This window comes from Amphiprion ocellaris, chromosome 22 (genome assembly GCF_022539595.1).
Source record: "Amphiprion ocellaris isolate individual 3 ecotype Okinawa chromosome 22, ASM2253959v1, whole genome shotgun sequence".
Taxonomy (NCBI): Eukaryota; Metazoa; Chordata; class Actinopteri; family Pomacentridae; genus Amphiprion; species Amphiprion ocellaris.
In genome coordinates, this window is record NC_072787.1 from 11,762,055 (window position 1) to 11,782,735 (window position 20,681).

At 38.8% G+C, this 20,681-nt stretch overlaps 1 protein-coding gene across 1 annotated transcript in view; it reads left to right on the plus strand.

Annotated features, from left to right (window-relative positions):
• Positions 1 to 20,681, plus strand: part of LOC111565924 (myosin-9) — a 91,987-nt gene that overhangs the window by 3,375 nt on the left and 67,931 nt on the right. The window contains exons 2-5 of the mRNA XM_055006908.1: positions 1,577 to 1,726; positions 12,407 to 12,477; positions 18,287 to 18,410; positions 19,769 to 19,948. Of these exons, the coding sequence (XP_054862883.1) occupies positions 1,577 to 1,726; positions 12,407 to 12,477; positions 18,287 to 18,410; positions 19,769 to 19,948 (525 nt within the window). The remainder of the gene's footprint in view (positions 1 to 1,576; positions 1,727 to 12,406; positions 12,478 to 18,286; positions 18,411 to 19,768; positions 19,949 to 20,681) is intronic.

Below are 20,681 nucleotides of genomic sequence, written 5' to 3' on the forward strand. Positions count from 1 at the left end.
TACTTGTTTGGGTGGAAAGAGGGCCTGTGGCCATCAGGAGTAGATTTCACCATCAACACAATTTCTGCTGTTTTTAGGTGAGTGTTTGTTTCAGTTTGTCACAAAGTAAAAGAATCACAACCTGCCCTGCAAGAGTATTGACTTCCCGCCCAATGTGTTTCAGTGTTAAATCAGATTCTCCATCTTAATGGAACTACCCTAAAGACACGAGGGTAAGATACAACTAAATAAAACATACATTTTCAGATTCTAAACCCTGTTTGTCTGGCTCTTATGTTTCCCTTGTGAGGCCTTCATTTGAGGGTATAGTCCTTGTTTTTCTTTTCATTCAGTTGCTTGTCAAAGTGACATCCAACAAACACCGATTTACGAAGAGGGAGTACTACATTTATAGGTCAGAGAACATGACTTACTGTGTTTGCATATCTGTCTGTTTTGAATTGTGTTCATCTTGCAACTAATTTGCAATAGCAGTTTAAGTTCACTACCACATTTTTTTGTCTCAATGCAGAAGGCAGTGAAATTAGGGTGAATTGGGATGTATATGTTGTTTGATTTCACTCTAGGGTCTGTGTATCTTCCCATACTGTAATTCATGTCTTAATTTAAACATTCTGTTATAACATATACTGATGACTAACACATTAAAGCAAAAAACAACATAAAATGTCTTGGTAAGCACCTTGGCATTAATTCTACATGCCTCTGGAACCCTGATGGAGGGATGGAACAGTACTTTTCCAAAAGATATCCCCTTATTTGGTGTTTTGGTGATGGTGGTGGAGAGTGCTGTTTAGCATGTTGGCACAAAATCTGGCACTTGTGTTCAATTGGGTATAGAGCTGGTGTGTGCAGACTATAGCACATGATTGAAATTATTTTCATTAAACCGTTCTGTGACTTTGAATGCTCTATGAATGAGGGTATTTTCATCCTGGAAGAGACCATTCCCACCGGACAGAAATGTTTCATCACCTTATGAAAGTGATCACCCAGTACAACTTTGTATTGATTTGCAGTGACCCTTTCCTCTTAGGGGACCTAAACCATGTAAGCAAAATGCCCCACACCTCATAACAGAGGGACTCACTGTGGGGGTTCAAACTTCAGGTCTTTCCTTTAATTGTCACCCATATGAAACTGATAGTCTTACTCCAACAATAGCCATGTACTTTGGTAACCAAAAAATAACCATAAAAAGGTATATTGTGATTTACATGCCACTGCGGCAGATTGTAGGAAACCAAATGGAAGAACTTCTATACATATTTTAGAGATATGTTTCTTGTTAACAGGCTGTTGTTGCGTTAATAAAACATAATTATGTTCCTCCTAAAGCAAATAAAATGAATCCAGAATGCCCTTAGTTTGTGAGAAAGATAATTAAATGTTTTTTTTCAGTGTCCCATAAAAACATGTACAGAATTTGTGATGCACAGATTATGTGTGAACCAGTCTGTTGTTGTAGAGTTGGTAAAACAATTACTATGTTAATTCTTGAAAAAAAAAAAACTCAGCATGTTAAATAACAATACATAAACTACTGTTTGATCCTGCTGTGCTGTTGTTCTTACAGAAGAAAGTGGATTTCCTGCAGTCTTACGTGAATGACCTCACAGACCAGAACCAGTTGCTGGCTCAGACCATTGAGGATTTGCAAAGGGAAGCTCGACACAAAGTTTCCAGTTATGGAATGAAGCTACACAGCTCTGATCATGATTTGAACGTAAGACTCATGTTTTTATTTATTTATTTTTTAATGTTTCTATGATTTAAATAGGTTTACAGTGATTTTTAGGGTATTTATTTCCATAGCAAATGCTTGTGTATTTAGAAAACCCATCTGTAGGAGATGCCTCTCTGACAAAAGGATTTCAGTGCATAGAGAGCTTTTATTTTACAGTGTACCCACAGTGCCAAAAAAATGTCAGTGTACATGCAGATAGCATAAGCTTGAAAACAACAATTTCAATTTCTGATAAAACTGAATTTTGTAAACTTGGATGGTTATCTGTAAAGTTTACCTCAAGATACCCACAACTCCCTTTGTGTGCCCACACATATATGAAACAAGAGCATGACTTACTTGTAATCTCAAAGTAAAGGTAAAAGAATAATCAGACTTTGCTGTCTAGATGTAACTCTGCAAAGATTTGCAACATGAATTTTGGATACAAACCGAGCTTACACCCTTTGGATATATTCAACTAAGTGTTCTTTGCTACCTTTCTGTGTTGCCAAAGAGATAGTTTTCTGCATTAAGTAGAGCAGCATATGTCAATAGATTGAAAAGCTGTCTTGAAAATAAGATCAAGGTTTCATAAACACGATTGTGGACAACTTTATTTGAAAGCAAGAAAATAAGAATATGAGAAAAGAACAGTTCATAGTTTACGCTTCTTTTCTCTAATATTATTGTCTGTTTGTGTACACTAATGGAGGCCAAAGCATCTATGTCTGTATAGAATCCAATCAGCAGAGATCACACTGAATATGGTTATCAGTCAAGTTCATGGAAATCCTTCATTGTTTAGACAGAGCAATATGACTATGTGAATAATGGCAAGCATTCTTTGTTAACAATACAATAAACTCTTGGATGTAAACTGAAAAAAGAGTCAGGCTGCAAAGGTCTGCTCTACTTACCGTTGAAGGTTGTGGCCTAGACCATTTTCTGTATGAAACTACACATTATCATTCATTCTCAGTAAATTGGAGGTGGAAAGTTCTGTGCAAAATGTTCTAACAAACTTTAGACAGAATAATGCATTTTATTTTCCAAGATTGCATCAACACAAGGCAGTACTAAAGACATCATCACCATGTGATGTAGTGACCTTAACATTATTGTTGCATTTCAGTTATGGCCAGGCTTCTATCAATATTCACTCTTCTGAGTGGATTTTACACACAGAAAAGTAATTATGGCCTATTATACATCAAAGTACTTACCTGCTATTATGGAGAAGGTCAGAGGGCTAGTTTTGTATGCTCACTGCTTCTGCAAAGGTCAGTCTAATACAATGCTTTGCATTTCTCAGCATTCAAAGCTGTCAGATTTTTAAAACTTAATTTTCTTCAGTGACATTGCTTTAGTAACAAAAAAAATACCAACATCTTTGCAATTTCTTTTCCATTGCACTTTCTCTGATGCATTCATTGAATATGCTATACATTATACAAGAAACATTTCTTACAATCTATAGCACAATACGTGCCTACGGAGAGGTGAGAGCAGCGGAGACATTTATTAATTTTAATATACATTATCAGTAATGGAATTTTAGGCACTTTACTAATTTATTTGTCTCTCCTGCTGATTAAAAAATACAGATGAAGGGGAGTGGATGAAGAACAATCTGTAAAACTCATTAAAGTGACATTCTCTTAGTTGCCAAGAGTCCTTCAGTTCATCCAATTGCTTAATTTTAACATTGTTGGAGGCAACGACAGCTTCTTTTGGCAGCTGAAGAGACACAGTGTGAGGAAACATAATAGTTTGCTGCCACTATCGACCCATTTTCAGAGCTTTTGAATGTCCATTTTCACCCGTCTTAAATGATGCTCTCACTGTCTGTTTATGTTACTTTGTATGTTTTTAGGGTCTAGATTGGTAAACAAATACAAACAAATGGACTGCCTCACTCAACAGTCTATTAGGGCAGTCAGGGGACAACAGTGTGTTTCTGCTCTGATGTCCATAATGTAAAATCCAATCAAATGAAGAGCATTTAGAGCTACTTATGGACCGTTCCACCATGTAAACGATGCAATGAGCTCTGTAATAGGAGCTAGGCTAACGTCTGATTGAATCGTAGTGTATGGCCCTGTTGATGCACAATAGGACTGAACTGTAATGGACACTAAACAGAGTTTGTTTTGTGGTCATAATATCATGAAATCCAAAGCTTGTATTCTTTGTTCTAGACTGCTGCAATTAGCCTGTTGTCTATTTGTCTTCTACAGGCAGACTGATAAAGCATTGCAATATCCCCTGCATACAATTCAAACATGTATTCACAATACTTTGTGAATAATACTGAATAGCTGTTTTAACCCATGGGACCATTTAAGTGGATAATTGGACAATACCTTTTGCATCTGTAATTGTATGGTTTTGTGAGATTTTTTTCTTTTCTATTAATATTAATACTTTTGACAACGTTATCTTAACGTGGTGATTCTCAGTTGGAAACATCTCCATCCAGGTAAAACCTTCATTCGTAATTCTATAATAAATTCTATACAAAAATGACCAAGGTCTTTTCATAGCACTATGCAACAATCTTGAACAGCAATAGGTATCATGCTTTGAAGTAGTGTAGTATTCACTGACATAAGTTATTATGGATTCTCAAATGTGTAGATGTATATTTGGTTGGCCTCCAGGCAGCTAGATCCTGATTGTTCCACATAGAGAACATTTATTAGTAGGAGAGTTTTAGCCCTTATGGTTATGCTATATTCAGAGGTTGGCTTTTTTCCAGCTATACTCTGGTTGGACAGTTTGAGGATTATTAATCACATAATGTAAAAACCAAAAATTACACTTTATTGGTCCTTTAGTAATGTTTCTTTCCTTTAGTTTTATTCTAAGCAGGTGAAAGGCACACGGGCAGCTATAGAACAACTTCTGGAGGTGGCAGAGATTCAGTATCTTGTTTAAAGATGCATTTGCTGGCTGGACGTTTGCCAGCTAAAGGTTTCAATGACAGTCGGAGGATGAATGAAGCACCTGTCCCTAATTTAAGACACTAGTGCAGTGCCTGGTCAAAATGTACAGTTTGCACCGTGTGTGTGTGTGTGTGTGTGTGTGTGTGTGTGTGTGTGTGTGTGTGTGTGTGTGTGTGTGTGTGTGTGTGTGTGTGTGTGTGTGTGTGTGTGTGTGTGTGTGTGTGTGTGTGTGTGTGTGTGTGTGTGTGTGTGTGTGTGTGTGTGTTGCTGTTGCCTGAGGAGCAGAGCTACCACACACACATAATGTTACTGCTTAGGAAAGAGGACAACTATAAGGATACAATCACTGAAAGGAGCATGTGAACACACGTGTAAATGTGTGTGTATTGTTGCTCATAAACATAAAATGCCTGAAGTGAGCCTGAGGAGCAGAGCTAAGGCTAACTGACCCGGCCATTGCTAAATGATCAAGTGGAAAGTCGATAGTTATTAGTAGCTTACTTTGGCATAACCATTGTGGTGACAAAATAGATCGAGGAATAGCTGATTAGTTACCAAAGATGGCAACCAAAACAACTTCATATTCGTTTGTACTCGTTGACACCAGGGGAAGTCGAGCAGACTTTGGTTACATTATCCAGGAAAAAGATTGAATGAGCTGTGGGCTGTGGGGATCTGCTGGGGATGTAATTAAAAACTGATGTGAATGTACTGTCAACGCCTCCTGATGATGAAGGCCCGCTGAGGACATCACTGAAAACTTGCTATTGTGAGAGTAGCAGAGGACATTTTTAGACAAAATGTAAGGACCACACATCCAAATGACTTCGCACTCAACAGGGCACTTCCTGTGGTCATCAGCAATACACCTACGAAGGGTGAAGTAGATAGGATTCAGAAAATGTAAAAACCCAGGCTCAAACTTGTATCACTTCATGTTGTGAGTTTTTTGTGAGATTACAGATCAAAATTTTGTTTAAAAACATCCTTAATCAGTTATCATGACACTGCTTTCTGCATCCATCAACTGATATGTCTTCAATGGGCCATTTGGCACATTTTGGTGCTTTGTGTGAATGTACGTGTTTGCTTATTATGGGCCTGTTATTGTGCACATATTGTAATTCCCACAGTTTAGCACTTGGCCAGCAAGGCAGTATGGGGCGACTGTGGGCTGCAGGGATGGGATCAGGATGGATCAGAACAGGTCAGTAGGAATCATTTGGGATCACAGGCCTTTTCTTTGATCTACTCATCCTGTCATCTCACCATTCCCACACACTCCAACTGTTACCATTCCAATCACATTCAGAACATCCCCATGATAGGAAAACACAATTTTGAGACTGTGCCTGCATTGGAAATAAATAATATTCTCTTGTGCTGTGGTTTATATCGGAAACATCCCATTTATTAAGGTTACTTGTATACAAAAGACGGGATTAACAAACAAAGGCCTAATTTCCTTTGCCTTGTTTGTATCTGAGGAGAGAACAAATAGGTTACAACAAGTGTTGACAACAAATTTGCTAAGCGAATGCCAGAAATGTCTCCAGCTGTGATGAGAGACCTCCTATTTTTTTTCTCTCTCTCTTTTTTGTGATTCACAAAGTGGCTATTTATGACATTCCCATAAACCACAGAACAGGGGTTATTAAAATATTAAGGCCTGGGAACCAAATGAGAAAATTGGTCTCATGACTTAATCCATGCTAATGAGAACATAATTTTTCTTGTCATGCGGAGCACTCTTCATAGTAGCACTCTTAAGACCCATTTTGCTTCCTGGGCTGTAATTCAAGAAAACAGTATAATAATTAAGAAGCCTGTAAGTTACACCATCACTGTTGGTTAAAAACCTTTTGATCTCCAAAAGAGGAACATTTCTGGAAATAATAAAACTTTCAGAATGACCACAAGTTATTGAAATCATACAGCGGGTTAGTTTCACAACCATACATACTGCTATATTAAGATCAGCTTTAATCTGTTTCCATGTGACAGTGATGATTCAAATACAGCAATTCAGTGAGAATAATTCTAATAGCATTATGCAAAAAATTTATTTGGTATAACTGATTAAGAACAGAATTATTTTGGTTAGCAATTCCTGCTTTGGACCGGAGGACCCTGTGTGGCTGTGACTGCTCTGTTTGAGTCAATGAGAGAATGTGGAAACTCAGTTCAGGTCTGCATTAAAAACAGTCTCTGAACTGTGTGGCCTTTATCATTCTCTCTCTCCTTCCCTCCCTCTCTCACACACTTAAGCATTTGCTTGTGTAGCAGCTGCTTTAAGGGAAACAGGGACTAAGAGTGAGAAAGGGAGAGCAGGGGAGGTCAAGGGGTTGCGATGGTTGACTATGCTAATGCTGTTGTTAATGACTTTGCTGTGAGTGATAATTGATCGTCTTCATTACCATATTAACTCCACAGCACCCCCCAAGCCCCAAGTCTCTCCCACTATGCAGTATGCAGTAATGGATGCCCCTGTTTGATCCTTGGAATACTGAACTAATTAGCTTAATTAAAATCAATAGAGGTGCCAATACCAGGTTAGACATTTCAGGGACGCCATCTCTATCTGCAGGAAAAGGAATTTTCAGAAAGAGAGGGTGAAACAGGATGGATGGTAGGGGGTTAGAGGAGTGGTTCGTAAACAACAGGAAGGAAAAGAAAGAGATGAGGAGCAGGAGGAAGCAAAAGGGGTTTGGGGAGATGGGCAGACACTGGGGCAGTATGAAAGGAAGAAGATAGAAGAGGAAATGAAGTTGAATGGAGGAAGAGAAGTTGCAAGTTTTAAAATGTAAGATGGAAAAAATGTGTAGACAAGTGTGAAGACAACAAAGCATGAGAGAAAGAGACAGAATATATCAGAGGAATGGAGGCAGCCAAAGAAAGGGGAAACTAAACGAGAGAGAGAGGGCGAAAGAGGTTCCTAATGCTGATTTATGAGTGCTTGACGGTCGTTAGCTGGAATAAATGGCTTGTAGGAGTGGCTGCAGCATTACTCCCTGTACAGGATACTAAGTGCATTGTAAGGTCAGCCATAAGGCCAAACTTACATATGTAGTGCCCTGCCCTTGTAAACCTTTGTTAATATATCAGCCACAGGATGGAACTGTAACTAGTCCATCTGATACACCGGGGTGACTGTGGCTCCCTAACCTGTATGGTAATTATTTTATTTCAGTTTTATATTAGGAACAACCCAAAGGTTTTGTGCACAGAACTTTTATAGTGGGATAAAAGCAGATGCTGTTTTGTTGTCAGTGTGATTTGCTGAGGTGTAGTCCTTAAACAAGTACACGGCGAAGTGATTAGCCAAGTCAAGGAAAGGCAATCAACCACAGTTTTAGTAACTAATTCATTATTTAAGTTACTTTTTCCAAAAAATGTGCTTGTGTCAGTTTTAAAATGTGATTATTTATTGCTTTTCTCAGTTTTTCATCTTCATAAAATAAATATCAAATAAGGAGTGCTGGTCAACCAAGCAAACAATTTGAAAATGTGACCTTGGGCAAACTTGGATGGATATTTCACAGTTTCTTGAGATTTCATAGACTAAATGATTAATCAGTGAATTATAAATAATGAAAATAAGGTGGTTAACATTATTTGTAGCTCTGATACAGTCCATGCGTTTAGCATTTTCTGTATCATCTTGTAGACTGAACTGGCTGGCTGTAGAGGTACATAAAAGCACTGCGGCACAGCAATTGCAGGATGTAAAAATGCTTATTTTAATGTATACAGGGACAATTTATAAAAATGTTTATTTTGCAAAAGATTTGCATTCATGAGCCAGACCTACATATGCCATTGTGAATCTGATATCAGCTTACCGATTATTAGTAAATTACATTCCGCCAATTGTTCTGCAATATACCGATGCAGTACACATTTTATTTTTTTTATTTTTTACAAATTTTAAGCTTCGGGAAGTTATATTGTAACTGTTGTAAGAAATGTGTGTGAACTTATACTAAATAGTTCATCTAGTGCATCTGATGCCATGCTGTATCTTTTCCATAGCCAATGGCAGCAGTAGATGTATGTTATTTACTTGCAGGATATCTTCATAGTTGCATCACTTTACACTTGAATCAAATGATCATTCAGATGATCTGTCAAGACAAAATAAAATCCACATTTTTACACACACACACTTGCTGTAAACATGCATGCTTTGACATACTAGAACAAGAAGCTACCTTGTTCCTTCCAGTCACCATCACCATGAGTTGCATTATCCCAGTTTTTCATCCTTTGCTTTCTGTTGTGATCTGGTGACTCACGCACACACGTTCCTGCTTTTGTTTTTTTCTCCTCTGTTGCTTTCAGTTGACCTAGCTCCAGAGAAAAAAAGGATTGGAGGGGAGTGGAAAAAATGGAATGATTGCGTAAATGGATGGACTATTTTCAGATAGAAAAGAAACAAGAGAAGGGAAAGTGTGTGTGTGTGGTGGTGGTGGTGATGAGGGGGTGTTAAGGAGGAGGCGTGGGTGAGGGGCAAATGATAGAGACAGGAGGAGACAGAATGTGACGAGGTTGGAGGCTGGAAACAAAGGAAAAGAAATGAGGGAAAAGGGAGGAGAAAGAGGACCTACGGCAGTGGAAGACAGAAAGGGAAGTGTTTCTGTGAATGGCTGCTGCTAAAATAGGCTTTTTTAGTTTATTTCCTACTGCAGAAGTACTGCTATTTTGCACGGGTTCTGCTGTTACTAAAAGTAGCAGCTATTTCGCCACTCTTTAACAGAATGGACCTGTAGGATTTGTTTGACTGTTTCCTACATCTTGGCCTTCTCTACCAGAGATTGTCATGCAACTTGGCTTGTTATAGACAGCATACATACTATAAGAATGCATTGCACACGTCTGTTGTGCTTGTTTAGTAAGAAAGCTAACTGATGTGATGTGATATTAATGTGATGTACTCTCTATTTCTCTATGGTTTTTCTCTTTTTTTCTCTCACTGATGCCCACTTCTGATTTTGACCATTACTTGAACAGCACATTTCCTCACCACTCTTTAATGATACAGTTGTGTTACACCTAAAACACACAAAGACAGACACACACATACACACGTACACGTAAGCCCCCCTACTAACAAATGAGTTTACCGTGGTCATAACCTTCACAGGGCTCATTATCATAGATTGCAGGCCTTTTCATAAAGCTGAGACCACTGGTGACGGATTACTAACGGGATGGACACACACACATACACACACACACACTCACACACATCATGGTCTGTAATGAGACCTTATTCTGGACACCCAGCCCAGCTGCCTGTAAATTACAGCCGCCACTCTACCATACATACTTAATCAGCTAATGTTGTTTTATTCCTTATTATTAATTTGCTCCTGTTTCTGATTTATCTAAAGCTCTCTGCATCACACCAATATTTTGTCTCCTTTACAGTTCAGAGAGGCAGCAAAAGAGAGAAAGCTGTGCGCTTATTCATGTACTTAGGGGATTGCATCTGTAATGAATTGACTGGCTGTTTAGGCATACATAACACAGCCTACTACTCACCTTAATAATGTAAGCAGGTCGTAACTCCTGCTAACCCAAGGGTATATAAGGCATGCATATACACACACGCACAATCACATCCCCTAACACACACAGCCTACCTATATTAGCCACTGACCTCTACGTTTTCCAGGTCCTCTCATTGGCACATTGCAGCAGCATTGGAATCTGAATGTTTTATGATGGTGGGGGGGGATGTTGTGTGTGCGAATGTGTAACTGTGTGTTGCATGTGAATTGGTGACAGATTCATACTCACGGCCAGCCTGTGCTTATTCACACTTTGGCTTTATATATCATTCTCATATAGAGCAGTAATAGTGCACTTATATGCGATACATTATACAGTACATGCCATCATTTAGAAAAGATCTTCATGCTGAAATCAGAAGGTTAAGTTGAATTACAGTCAATCAGTTTTATAAAACACCTTGTCGTCATTGTTTGAGGCATAATGGACTTGAATGGAAATTAAATTAGTTTTCATGAAGTTCATTGTACAGTGAAATCGAGAATGAGATGGGAGAGCTGTTTCTCTATCATTTGTGGTACGCTCTATTTAAAACCAGTGTCCTAAAAAGCAGCTTGTTCGCTTGGCAGACATGAACACAACCAGTCTGCCAGCAATATGCATCAAATATTAACATCACATTTAATGGACTGAATTTCATCTTTCCATGCGCACCAGCTTCTCTTTTGGATACACTTTCATGTGTATATTTGGGTTACTATTTGCCTAACCTATATTCTGCATACATATAAACACACACTTAACACATGCATAATTGAAAAACACACACACACACTTGTTCCTACTCAAAGCACACACACAAACAGTATACTCACACAGGGCTATGTGTTGACCTGTGAGTCATTGCTGTCAGCATTGATTTCCTTTTCCCAGAGTGACCCCTGTCACCAAAGCGATAGAGTGGCCGATATTTCACCAGGACTGCTGGGTCTCTCTCTTTCTGCCAAGCCTCCTGTCGCTCTCTTCCTGTAAGTCTTTTTCTTTATCTTCCTGTTTCTCTTTTCATACCTTATCTATGCCTCATACCATCGTCTGTTTGCTTTTCTCTTTTTAATAGTCCGCTTAATGAAAATGTTGGACAACTGTTAACTTTCCTCTTGAGCTCAGTTTAATGGTGTTTCTGCCACATTTTGATCTGTTTCAGTGCTTTTTGAACTGACCTCACGATAACTATGTTGGAACGTATTTGTCACTGTTTCTCAACAACTGTTCAGTCAGAAAAAGAAAGACACACAGAGAGAAAGGTAGACAGGGTAATGTCAAATGCTTTTTGAGACCGAGGAATTGTTCTGTATGAGCAGAAGAGTGTGTGTGTGTGCCTTTGCCTGTGATTTTATATTCTTTATCAGTCTCTCTTGTCTCCCTTGATTTCTCAAACTCTGTCTCTCTTTTACATTGTCCTTCTTTCAGAGCAAGTAAATCTCTCCACTAATATTGCATCTAATATATTCGGTTTAAATCCCCAAAGAGGAAAGCCAAACTATTCAATCATTAGAGTAATCATATCTTTAATTTCATCTTTGATTCTTTCCTATATATTTGATTTTGTCAGCTTTTTGATTAGGTTTTGGTTATTTGTATGCAGTTGTCCTTGTTTTGAAAATGAGAAAAGTAGAAAGCAGGGATTTTTTTTTATTGCCCCTTCAATAGTTTATTTATGCAGTTGCACTTTGTATATTAATGTCTTCAGCCCTTTTCCAGTGATAGTATGGTCTTGTTGCTGTGGTCAACAAGATGCAAATTCGTAGCAATTAGTCAAGGGTGACACACTTTACACCTTGACTCCAGGGGCTGTCAAATTTCATAACATTTTACAGCACCTTAGAAAATCAATTTCTACTGAAGTATTTTTCCTTTACTAAGCAATGACTAATTAATAAATAGAGCTGTGTTGAAGTAAAACGGTAACACTGTTAAGATTGTTAAGGGTACGTTCAGAAAAGCTTCAATTTTAAGGTCATGTCATGCAATATTAGTCACACCGTTTGGTATTTTACTTACTGTTATGTAACTATACTTAATTAAAACAATTTTGAAGCTGTACACTGTTAATCTTACCTATAGCTTTAATTTGTTGCTCGATAACCAGGGTGTCATTTTGTTACTTTCCCTGTGGAGATTTGTACAGTTTTTCTGATCCCAGTTCTCTCTCCTATAGGTGTCTGAGGTTAATCTGAAGACTTTGTTGCTGGATGAGTTTATGGGACCTATGGTTCACATCCCACACAGGTATGTAGAGTGTGGCTGATGTCTAGTGATTATTAATTACTCACCTTCCCTCCTCATCAATGAGGTAATTTTTCCTCTCAGAAAAAGTTTGCTCTTTACTGAAATAACTAATAACTTTGTGAATCAACCACACACACACACACACATACTCACACACACACATACTCCCTCACATATCCAGGTACCTCACTGTGGAGAAAGGAAATGGAGTTGGCCTTAGGGACTCTGTCTATCCTTGGGGAGGATGAGCTCCTTAGGGAGTCACTGCAACACCACTGTCCCCATGGCAATATGCAAATCCCTATAAGATATTTCCCACCATGCAGTGCTCTGAGGCCCCTAAAGACTTGTTCTGTTTCTGCTTTAGACCTTTCTGGAAAGACAGGTTTTTATTTTAAGTTTTACACATTTTGACAAAACTAATGAAAGAAGTGTTTTCTGAATTTAAATCTTCATGGTCATACATATTTACCCATTCCACAGTTTTCCTTCGCTAGCAAGACACCTGAACTCACCAATCTAGGATGAGGTTTGATGTGTGAATGATTTGAGGGCCACATTTTGGCAGTGAAATCAATTGTACAAATATAACATTTAAATCAACAGACCCCGTGTCACTGCTGTACACTTCAATATTATTTCTTTATATTTACTTTTCATAGATATCTTGTGCTAATAAGTAATAGATTTCTGACAAATGCTTCATTCTAGAAGTTGGCACAGTATAAATCAGCTAATTTCCAAACATAGGAATAGTAGTGCAGTCAATAATTTTTTTTAAAAAGCTGTCACATGAAAACTAAAAACACATCCAAATATGGTCAGAAGTAACAGTCAGTAGTTTGACAGCCTGCAGTGCAGCCAATTAAAGCACCCAGCCAAGCAGAAATCAGTGGTCTGGCACAATGTGGCACAGTTGAGTTTGTGGCTGAACAGGGTTTCTTTGCCATTCCTGTAAAAGGCACTGAAGGGCGTGATGGATCCTCACTCAGCGCACTCGCTGTCAGAGATGTGGGGATTTGCATCACACCTTGAGCGTTTTAAATGGCTGCACATATAATAATAAAAAAAATGAAATAAATGAAATGAGTAAATCAGGTCTCATGAAATGAAATGACAGGCAGGTTGAAACAGCGGGTGAGTGTGTGTGTTTCTTGCCACCAGCGTCAACATTAAACACATCAGATTGAAGCCACCCTCCAGGGTAGCATCACTCAGCCAGATGTGTGTGTGTGTGTGTGTGTGTGTGTGTGTGTGTGTGTGTGTGTGTGTGTGTGTGTGTGTGTGTGTGTGTGTGTGTGTGTGCATGGTGAAACCTAAGTCTTTTATCTACTTTTCCGTTTCCTCAGTTTTTTTTGTTTATCTACAAATTTATTTATATATTTCAGCTGAAATGGTGTACAGAACACTCACATAGACTCTCTCACACACACATTGATCTATCGATGTATTGATGTGTGAGTGGGTGTCAGTTTTTTTTGTTTTCCATCTCCCCCATTTTTTTAAATTATTTCCCTTAGTATAATCTCCTGCAGAGTTTTTTTTCTTCTTTTTTTTTTTTTTTTTTACACTTGAGTTAACTTGAGTGCTGTTTTCCTTTGCCAAAAGCAGTCAAATGCTGAAAGTTAGTTAGGTGTGAAAAAAAAGAAAGCTTTGACAGAATATCTTGATTCTCATTTGGGAAAGGTAGAAACTTAACTTATTTCACACTCAGGCAGTATCCCTCAGTGTAACTGCTCTAATTCAAAACTCCAAACTTTTCTCTGTTAACAGAAGTGATAAGATATTTAGGCTTTAAGAGACTGGAGGTTCATCACTGATACATTATTATTTTCCTCGTGGCTATGCTTTTTTTTTCTATTGTCCAGCTGTTTTTCTGACAGTCTCCAGACACTTCCCTTACCGTTTTCTTCTTTGCACTGACAGTAGTACTGTAGATGCTATATTACTTTCTACCTCTGTCTCTATCTCTTGCCTATGTTTCTTTCGCTGCCTACCTCTCTCCCCCACTTCTCTCTCAGGACGGGAGGAGGATATGTCTCTTTTTCTCCATATTGACTTTCCCAGGTCAGGCTCCTCTTCTCCTATTAGGCCAAGCTAACTGATCAATACGTGGGCCTGGTGGGCTGCAGTGTGGACATGTAGACAGGCACACACAGCAGGCTGTGCCCTGACCAAGTGCCACACTCATTAACAAACACACACACACACACACACACACACACACACACACACACACGCACATACACGCTATGCACATGCATCCACTCATTCACACACTCTCATGAATATAAATTGATAGATTTTTATTAATATTTACACTAAATTTATCATGATACAACTTATAGTGTCCTACAAGCATTATTATTACAATCTGTAATAAAAAAAATTGCAAATCTTAACAAAACTAATCTAATGTCTAACTTGATAAGTCAGTCATGTCTAAATCTTCATCCACTTGGCTTCTTTTCTGTCAGATACGGAGCAACAAGAAACTCCTCCTCCCCTCTCAAATCTTCTCCTTTTTTCTCCTCCCCTGCTGTTCTCCCAGCTGGTGAGTTGTGACATCTGCAGTGCTGCGACATGGATAAGCAGCTGCCAGAGATGGAGCCAGGGAGGGAAGAGGGGAACGATGGAGAGAAGACAATGCAGGAGAGAAGTGAAGAAGGAGGAGGGGGGTTGCCTTAGGAAGGAGTGAGGGATGCTGACAACCAGCAACAGTTAGACGTACAGCGGGGGGAAGACACGGTTGCGTGTGCGCGTGTTCGTAAAATGCGTCTACGTCTGTGAGTGAACCGGTGTGGGCATATGTGCATATGTGTCTGTGCATGGCAGCGTGCCAGGCGGTGCCATCTGGCTGCTTGACAGAGCTCTTCTCATTAACAGGGAGGTTAATTGCTGTGGCAGCACCCAGGCTGTGTCAAACATCACCCTGGGGACGTGGCGGCAACAGACTATCTACATGTTTGTGTACGTGCATGCACCAACATGTGTGCATTTGTGTGATTAAGCATAAAACGAGGCACTGGAAACCCCAAAAGTCTTATCTCAACATAAAATTGGTTAACAGCAACCTGCAGTGTATGAGCCCTGACACGTGAAGAAGGTAGCATAAAGGACCTGTGCCCCGTGTGTGTGTGTGTGTGCGTGCGTGCGTGCGTGCGTGCTTTTGCATGCATGCCAGTCTACATGCATGTTTATATTAGTCTTATGAATTATGCCTTGTTGCTGTAATGATGTAGAAAGAATTGGGTTTACGGAGCCAATGTCTATAGCCCTGAGGGCAAACACATATACACGCTCACACACACCCACATGCAGACAGGGTGGGGGGAAGTGGTGGCAATTTGCATGTTATTACTGCATATTCATGACTAATTTTGTTAGCCTTGCTTAATAGGCCTGAGTGACAGCTTGAGAAATCGAGAGCCTGCTTTAATATCACACACACTCACGGTGATACACACTCTCATACACACACACACACACACACACACACACACACACACACACACACACTCTTCAGTCAAATTCTCTCGCCCTGCTCTCTGTCCACACAGTAATCATAACAACACTTAAGGCTTTAAATAGGAATTCCCTGTTCATCTGTTGGTTTGACGTTGTGTCATTTGTTTTGCACGAGTATCATATATAACAATATAGTAAGTTATATAGCCTCATTTGTTACATGCATAATCATAACCTACAATAATATGCACATACACCCACACATCCACACACACACCCCACGAATGGCATGAATAAATTTGCATTCTGACTTGTTGCAGATAGAATTTCCCGCATGTTTTCATATTTATTTTCCCAAAAGAAGTTGGAAATGTTTGAAATACAGCATCTTCCTCTTGTAAATTAATTCAGTTTCATCCATTAATGGTGCAGAAAATAGAAGCTTATATACCATTAAGTAATACAAATGGTGTTTATTTTATTTTTTTAATCTTTGTTGACTGCATATTAGGTTGTTGTACGTGCATTTGTCTGTTTTTAAAACGAATCTTTTGCCAAGACAAAACGATGTTCCTTGTGTCAGCCAGTGAGTGTTTTCTGTAGTACACGTATGCATCACACACACGCACACACACACACACACACATACACACACATATAGCACTCTAAACCCGCTGCCCCACTGTGCAGGTGAGAATAGGGATGAAATTGGCTGCGGTTGCTTTTCATTCAAAACCCTCTTTCGATTTTCAACTTGTCCCCATTTCAGGACATTCGTTTCCAAAGCATCCCTCCTAAATTTGGGGTTATTTAAGCATTTTTCCATCAAACTGACAGGAAAATAAGTTTTGGAATTGCTAATATTCCGACCAAGCTCTTGCCCTCTATTTAAAAGGCCCTAAAATAATGAGAAAAATTGTGTCATAATGCAGCTGTAGAAGATGTTGCCCTTGGTTATAGTTGTAGTGTATGAAAGTGAAACCTGTATTCTATCCTACTTTTTGGAAAAGACTGCTTTTCTCTCCACATTTACGTTCATGCATGGGCTCCTGTACCTGCTTAGGAGGAGACATAGATTTTATACATTTGTGCTCTGAACAGTGATAATTCAACACTAAGGAATACCTTAGTTAGAATGTTTTTTTTTTTTTTAAAAAGAAACAAGTGAAATAATAGCAGAGCAGTGCATACACGTTCACATTCTCTTATAGACACAGAAACAGAATATACTCTAAAGTCAGTATTTCACACTCTCCTCTGTGGCTTTTACTCCATTTGACTGAAAAGTTGCTTTTTTTTTTCCTGAAGTGAAAGATTTAACTCTCAGCGCTCTCTATCCACTCACATGTCACTTTTGTCAAATCTTGCCTTTCCGTCTCTGCTTGGTGCGAAAGTGTAGACACGCTTGATCAAATGTGAGTTTAACATTTTTAATCTGCGCAAAGTTTCATCAGAATAGCTCATCTCATGAGGCTGGTAAATATGAAATTGTGTGTGTGTCTTTGTACGTGCCTGTGTGTTTGTGAATAGTACCACACAGTACCGTATGATCTGTATTTTTTTTCCTCTTTCCATCTTGGGTGTGTGACAGCTGTCACTGGTGAGTCAGAAAGGTGTCTGGGCAGAGTTAACGTATTTTCACCGCTGGGAAACGCACACACGCACACACACACACACACACACACACACACACACACACACACACACACACACACACACACTCACAGATAGACACATATCAGCTCTAGCTGCTGTCACCTAGCACAAATTTCACCAGGCTCAGCATCTCTTTGCTGCTTTTGAATTAGATTTTTTTGAATCACATTTTACCCTTTATGCACACACACTGTATGCTGTTCACATATTGCTTATTTGTTGTTTTACTATTTTATTAGAATGGATTAAAGTAGGTAATTAACCATTGTAATTAACCATCAAGGTTGGTTTAAGGTTTGACTTGTGTATTATTTATGTGATTAATACAGTTTACCAGTTTAAAGACTGGCTGTGAAAACAATGATATACATGGCAGTTATTCTGTTAAAATTTTTATGTATAGTGTATTTAAATGATATTAGGATCAGGTTTTTGCCTCTGTAATTTAATTATACACACACTGGAAATAATGCTTGTGAATGCCGTTTATCAGCCACTTGTATAGTAGTATGCTCCAGCTTTATGTTGCAATACATAACAACAGTACATACTTAAACCTGTACAGACGTATTTCACTAATGTAAGAATTTCTGTTGTTTACGTTCATCTTTTAGTCTGTTTTTTCCTAAATTTTTTGATCATCTGCCATCCTCTCCCTCCTCTTTTCTCCGTTTTTCTTCTATAGCACTGGTTCCTTGGTCCAGATTGCATCAGAGTCAGAAGACCTTGAAATCCAGTTGCAAACCAAGGATGTAGTCATCTCTGAACTTGAGAGGGAACTCAGAGAGAATTTACAGCAAAAGCAAAAGGTAATTGACTCACCTTGTCCTTATTTGAGCACATTACCATCAATAAACCATCAGTATCGCACCACAAATCTGTAAGACATTATGTCCTGCAGTAAAACTTTTTGTGAACCAGCCTGCCTATTGGTCAAGATATTTAGTTTTTGTGAAAATCTTTCCTCTGATTCCCAAATATACTTAAATACAGTATATTGAGATTCCTTATTTTAAACAATATAAAGAAAAAAAGTCTTACTATTTTAGCAGAATTTTTTACTGCAGTTCTAAGATGGACTACACGATAAAATGACTTGTTAAGGAGGCTTTTTTGCAGCTTGCTTGTTATTGTTTAGAAGTCTGTTAGAGAAAAACAGAGAAGGAGAAGTCTTTTTTTTTTTTTTTTTTTTTTTTTTTTTTTTACGATATTGGTTTGGCAGCTTTGCTACAAGCGCTCCATGTGCAGCCAGGTTTAACAGGAAGCCATGGCGTGTGTGATGAATTACCAGCATATCTCAGAGCTCTGGGTAACAAACATGGCATCGCCGGCCGGGATTAAAAGGGAGAGTTTTTTACGGCCTTCCCACACCTCCTTACAGGGTGTCACTAAATTATACCCACTGCTGTTTTACTGTCTTCTGTGGCTTATGGTTAAGACACACATAAACACACACAGACTTGCAGAAATGCACACACACACATACATTTGTGCTTGTGGTAAGCCCAGGCTTGTTGGTTGTGTGTTGACTGGTTACTATTTGTTTATGCAGCTTGTGAGTTGACTCATTTGCACTGTTGCTAATTAGTGGCTTGTGTGATTACAGAGCCTGAGAGAAACAAGTAGAATAACTGGAACTTGTTCTGTTAATCATATTTTGAACAAATGTTGATATATATATATTTTTTATTCTGCTTGTGTTTCTGTTTAACTAGTACGTCTGCAATGCAGATGCTCAAAAGGATCTGCTGACACAGTCTCACATACACACACAGAACATATTGCTTATTAGCATTGAGATGGAGCATTAGCAAATTCTGTTATAGTTGTTTGTCCTTTCCGGTCCTCTGTTTGAATGTATCTCCCATTTTTACTATCGTACAACAACACAGACAACTAAAAACACTTCAGAATGTAGGACATCAACTGCTCTTTTGGAAGGAAGATCTACTATAATTACAGTGAGTTATTTTGTTAAAAAAAAAAAAAAAGATTTTGAAAACATAAATCAAATATTTTACTCATTAAATTAGGATTATTGAAAGATTTTTCCGAAGAACATTTCTGGAACATAATAAAAACATTGGTCAGTGATTGACTGTCTGTGGTAATATAACTTTCCCTCCTGTAAAACAGTCTTTCACATTTTACCTCCTTCATGGCTAAGACTGCAACACAGGTGTTGGAAAGTACTGAGAGGCTGGTGCACCTGCAGAGTGAGCTGTCTTGTCTGCAGCGTATCCATAAAGACAACATGAAGGAGATTGCTGAGAAAGACATCTGCATCACCAAACTGCAAGCTAACATTCAGCTACTGAAACAAGAGGGAGCTGACACTCATGCTCAGGTGTGTAGAGACTCGTGTATGAATTAGAATTTGCACACATGCACTTCCACATGTGCTCTAGATCTTGGACGTGTAAAATAGCTGTTCATGTAAATTCACTCACTTTCTGTCAGTCACTTCAAACATCTTTTCCTTAACCTCCTTCCTCCTTTGCTGTCTTGCAGAATGTTGTCTCACAATGAGCCTCTTGATGTTTCATATTAGTTTTTTAGATTACATGACTGGTACCTCATTTGGTCCACAGATTGCAGGGATGTGACTGCCTGCAGATTTCTCCTTTTTCCTGTCTGACTTTAGCTTTCCAAACTGAATGTGAGAACAAAAGAGCTGCAGGAGGAGTTGAAGAGAAAAGAGCAGAAATGGAGGGAATGCGAGGAGGAACAGAAAATGAAAGATGAAAAGGAGAGTGAAAAAGCAGAGGAGAGGAGAAGGCATGAGCATCAGATGAGAGAAGAGTGGATGAAGAGAGAGGAAGAGTGGAAGAAGGGGACTGAGGAGGATAGAAAGGCCTATAGTGAAGCTGTGAAAAAGTGGGCTGAGAAGGAAGCTATTTTAAATTCTGAGGTGAGCATATCATTGTGCTTGATTGATTGTACCTAACCAAACTCCTCATCAGTGGCTTAAACTGTGTAAACTTAGTTGCAAAAAAGAACAGCTATTTATTGGGGGGGGTGTTCTCTCCATAATGGTCTTGAGATTAGAACATATAACTTGAAATCAAAGGTTTTTAACA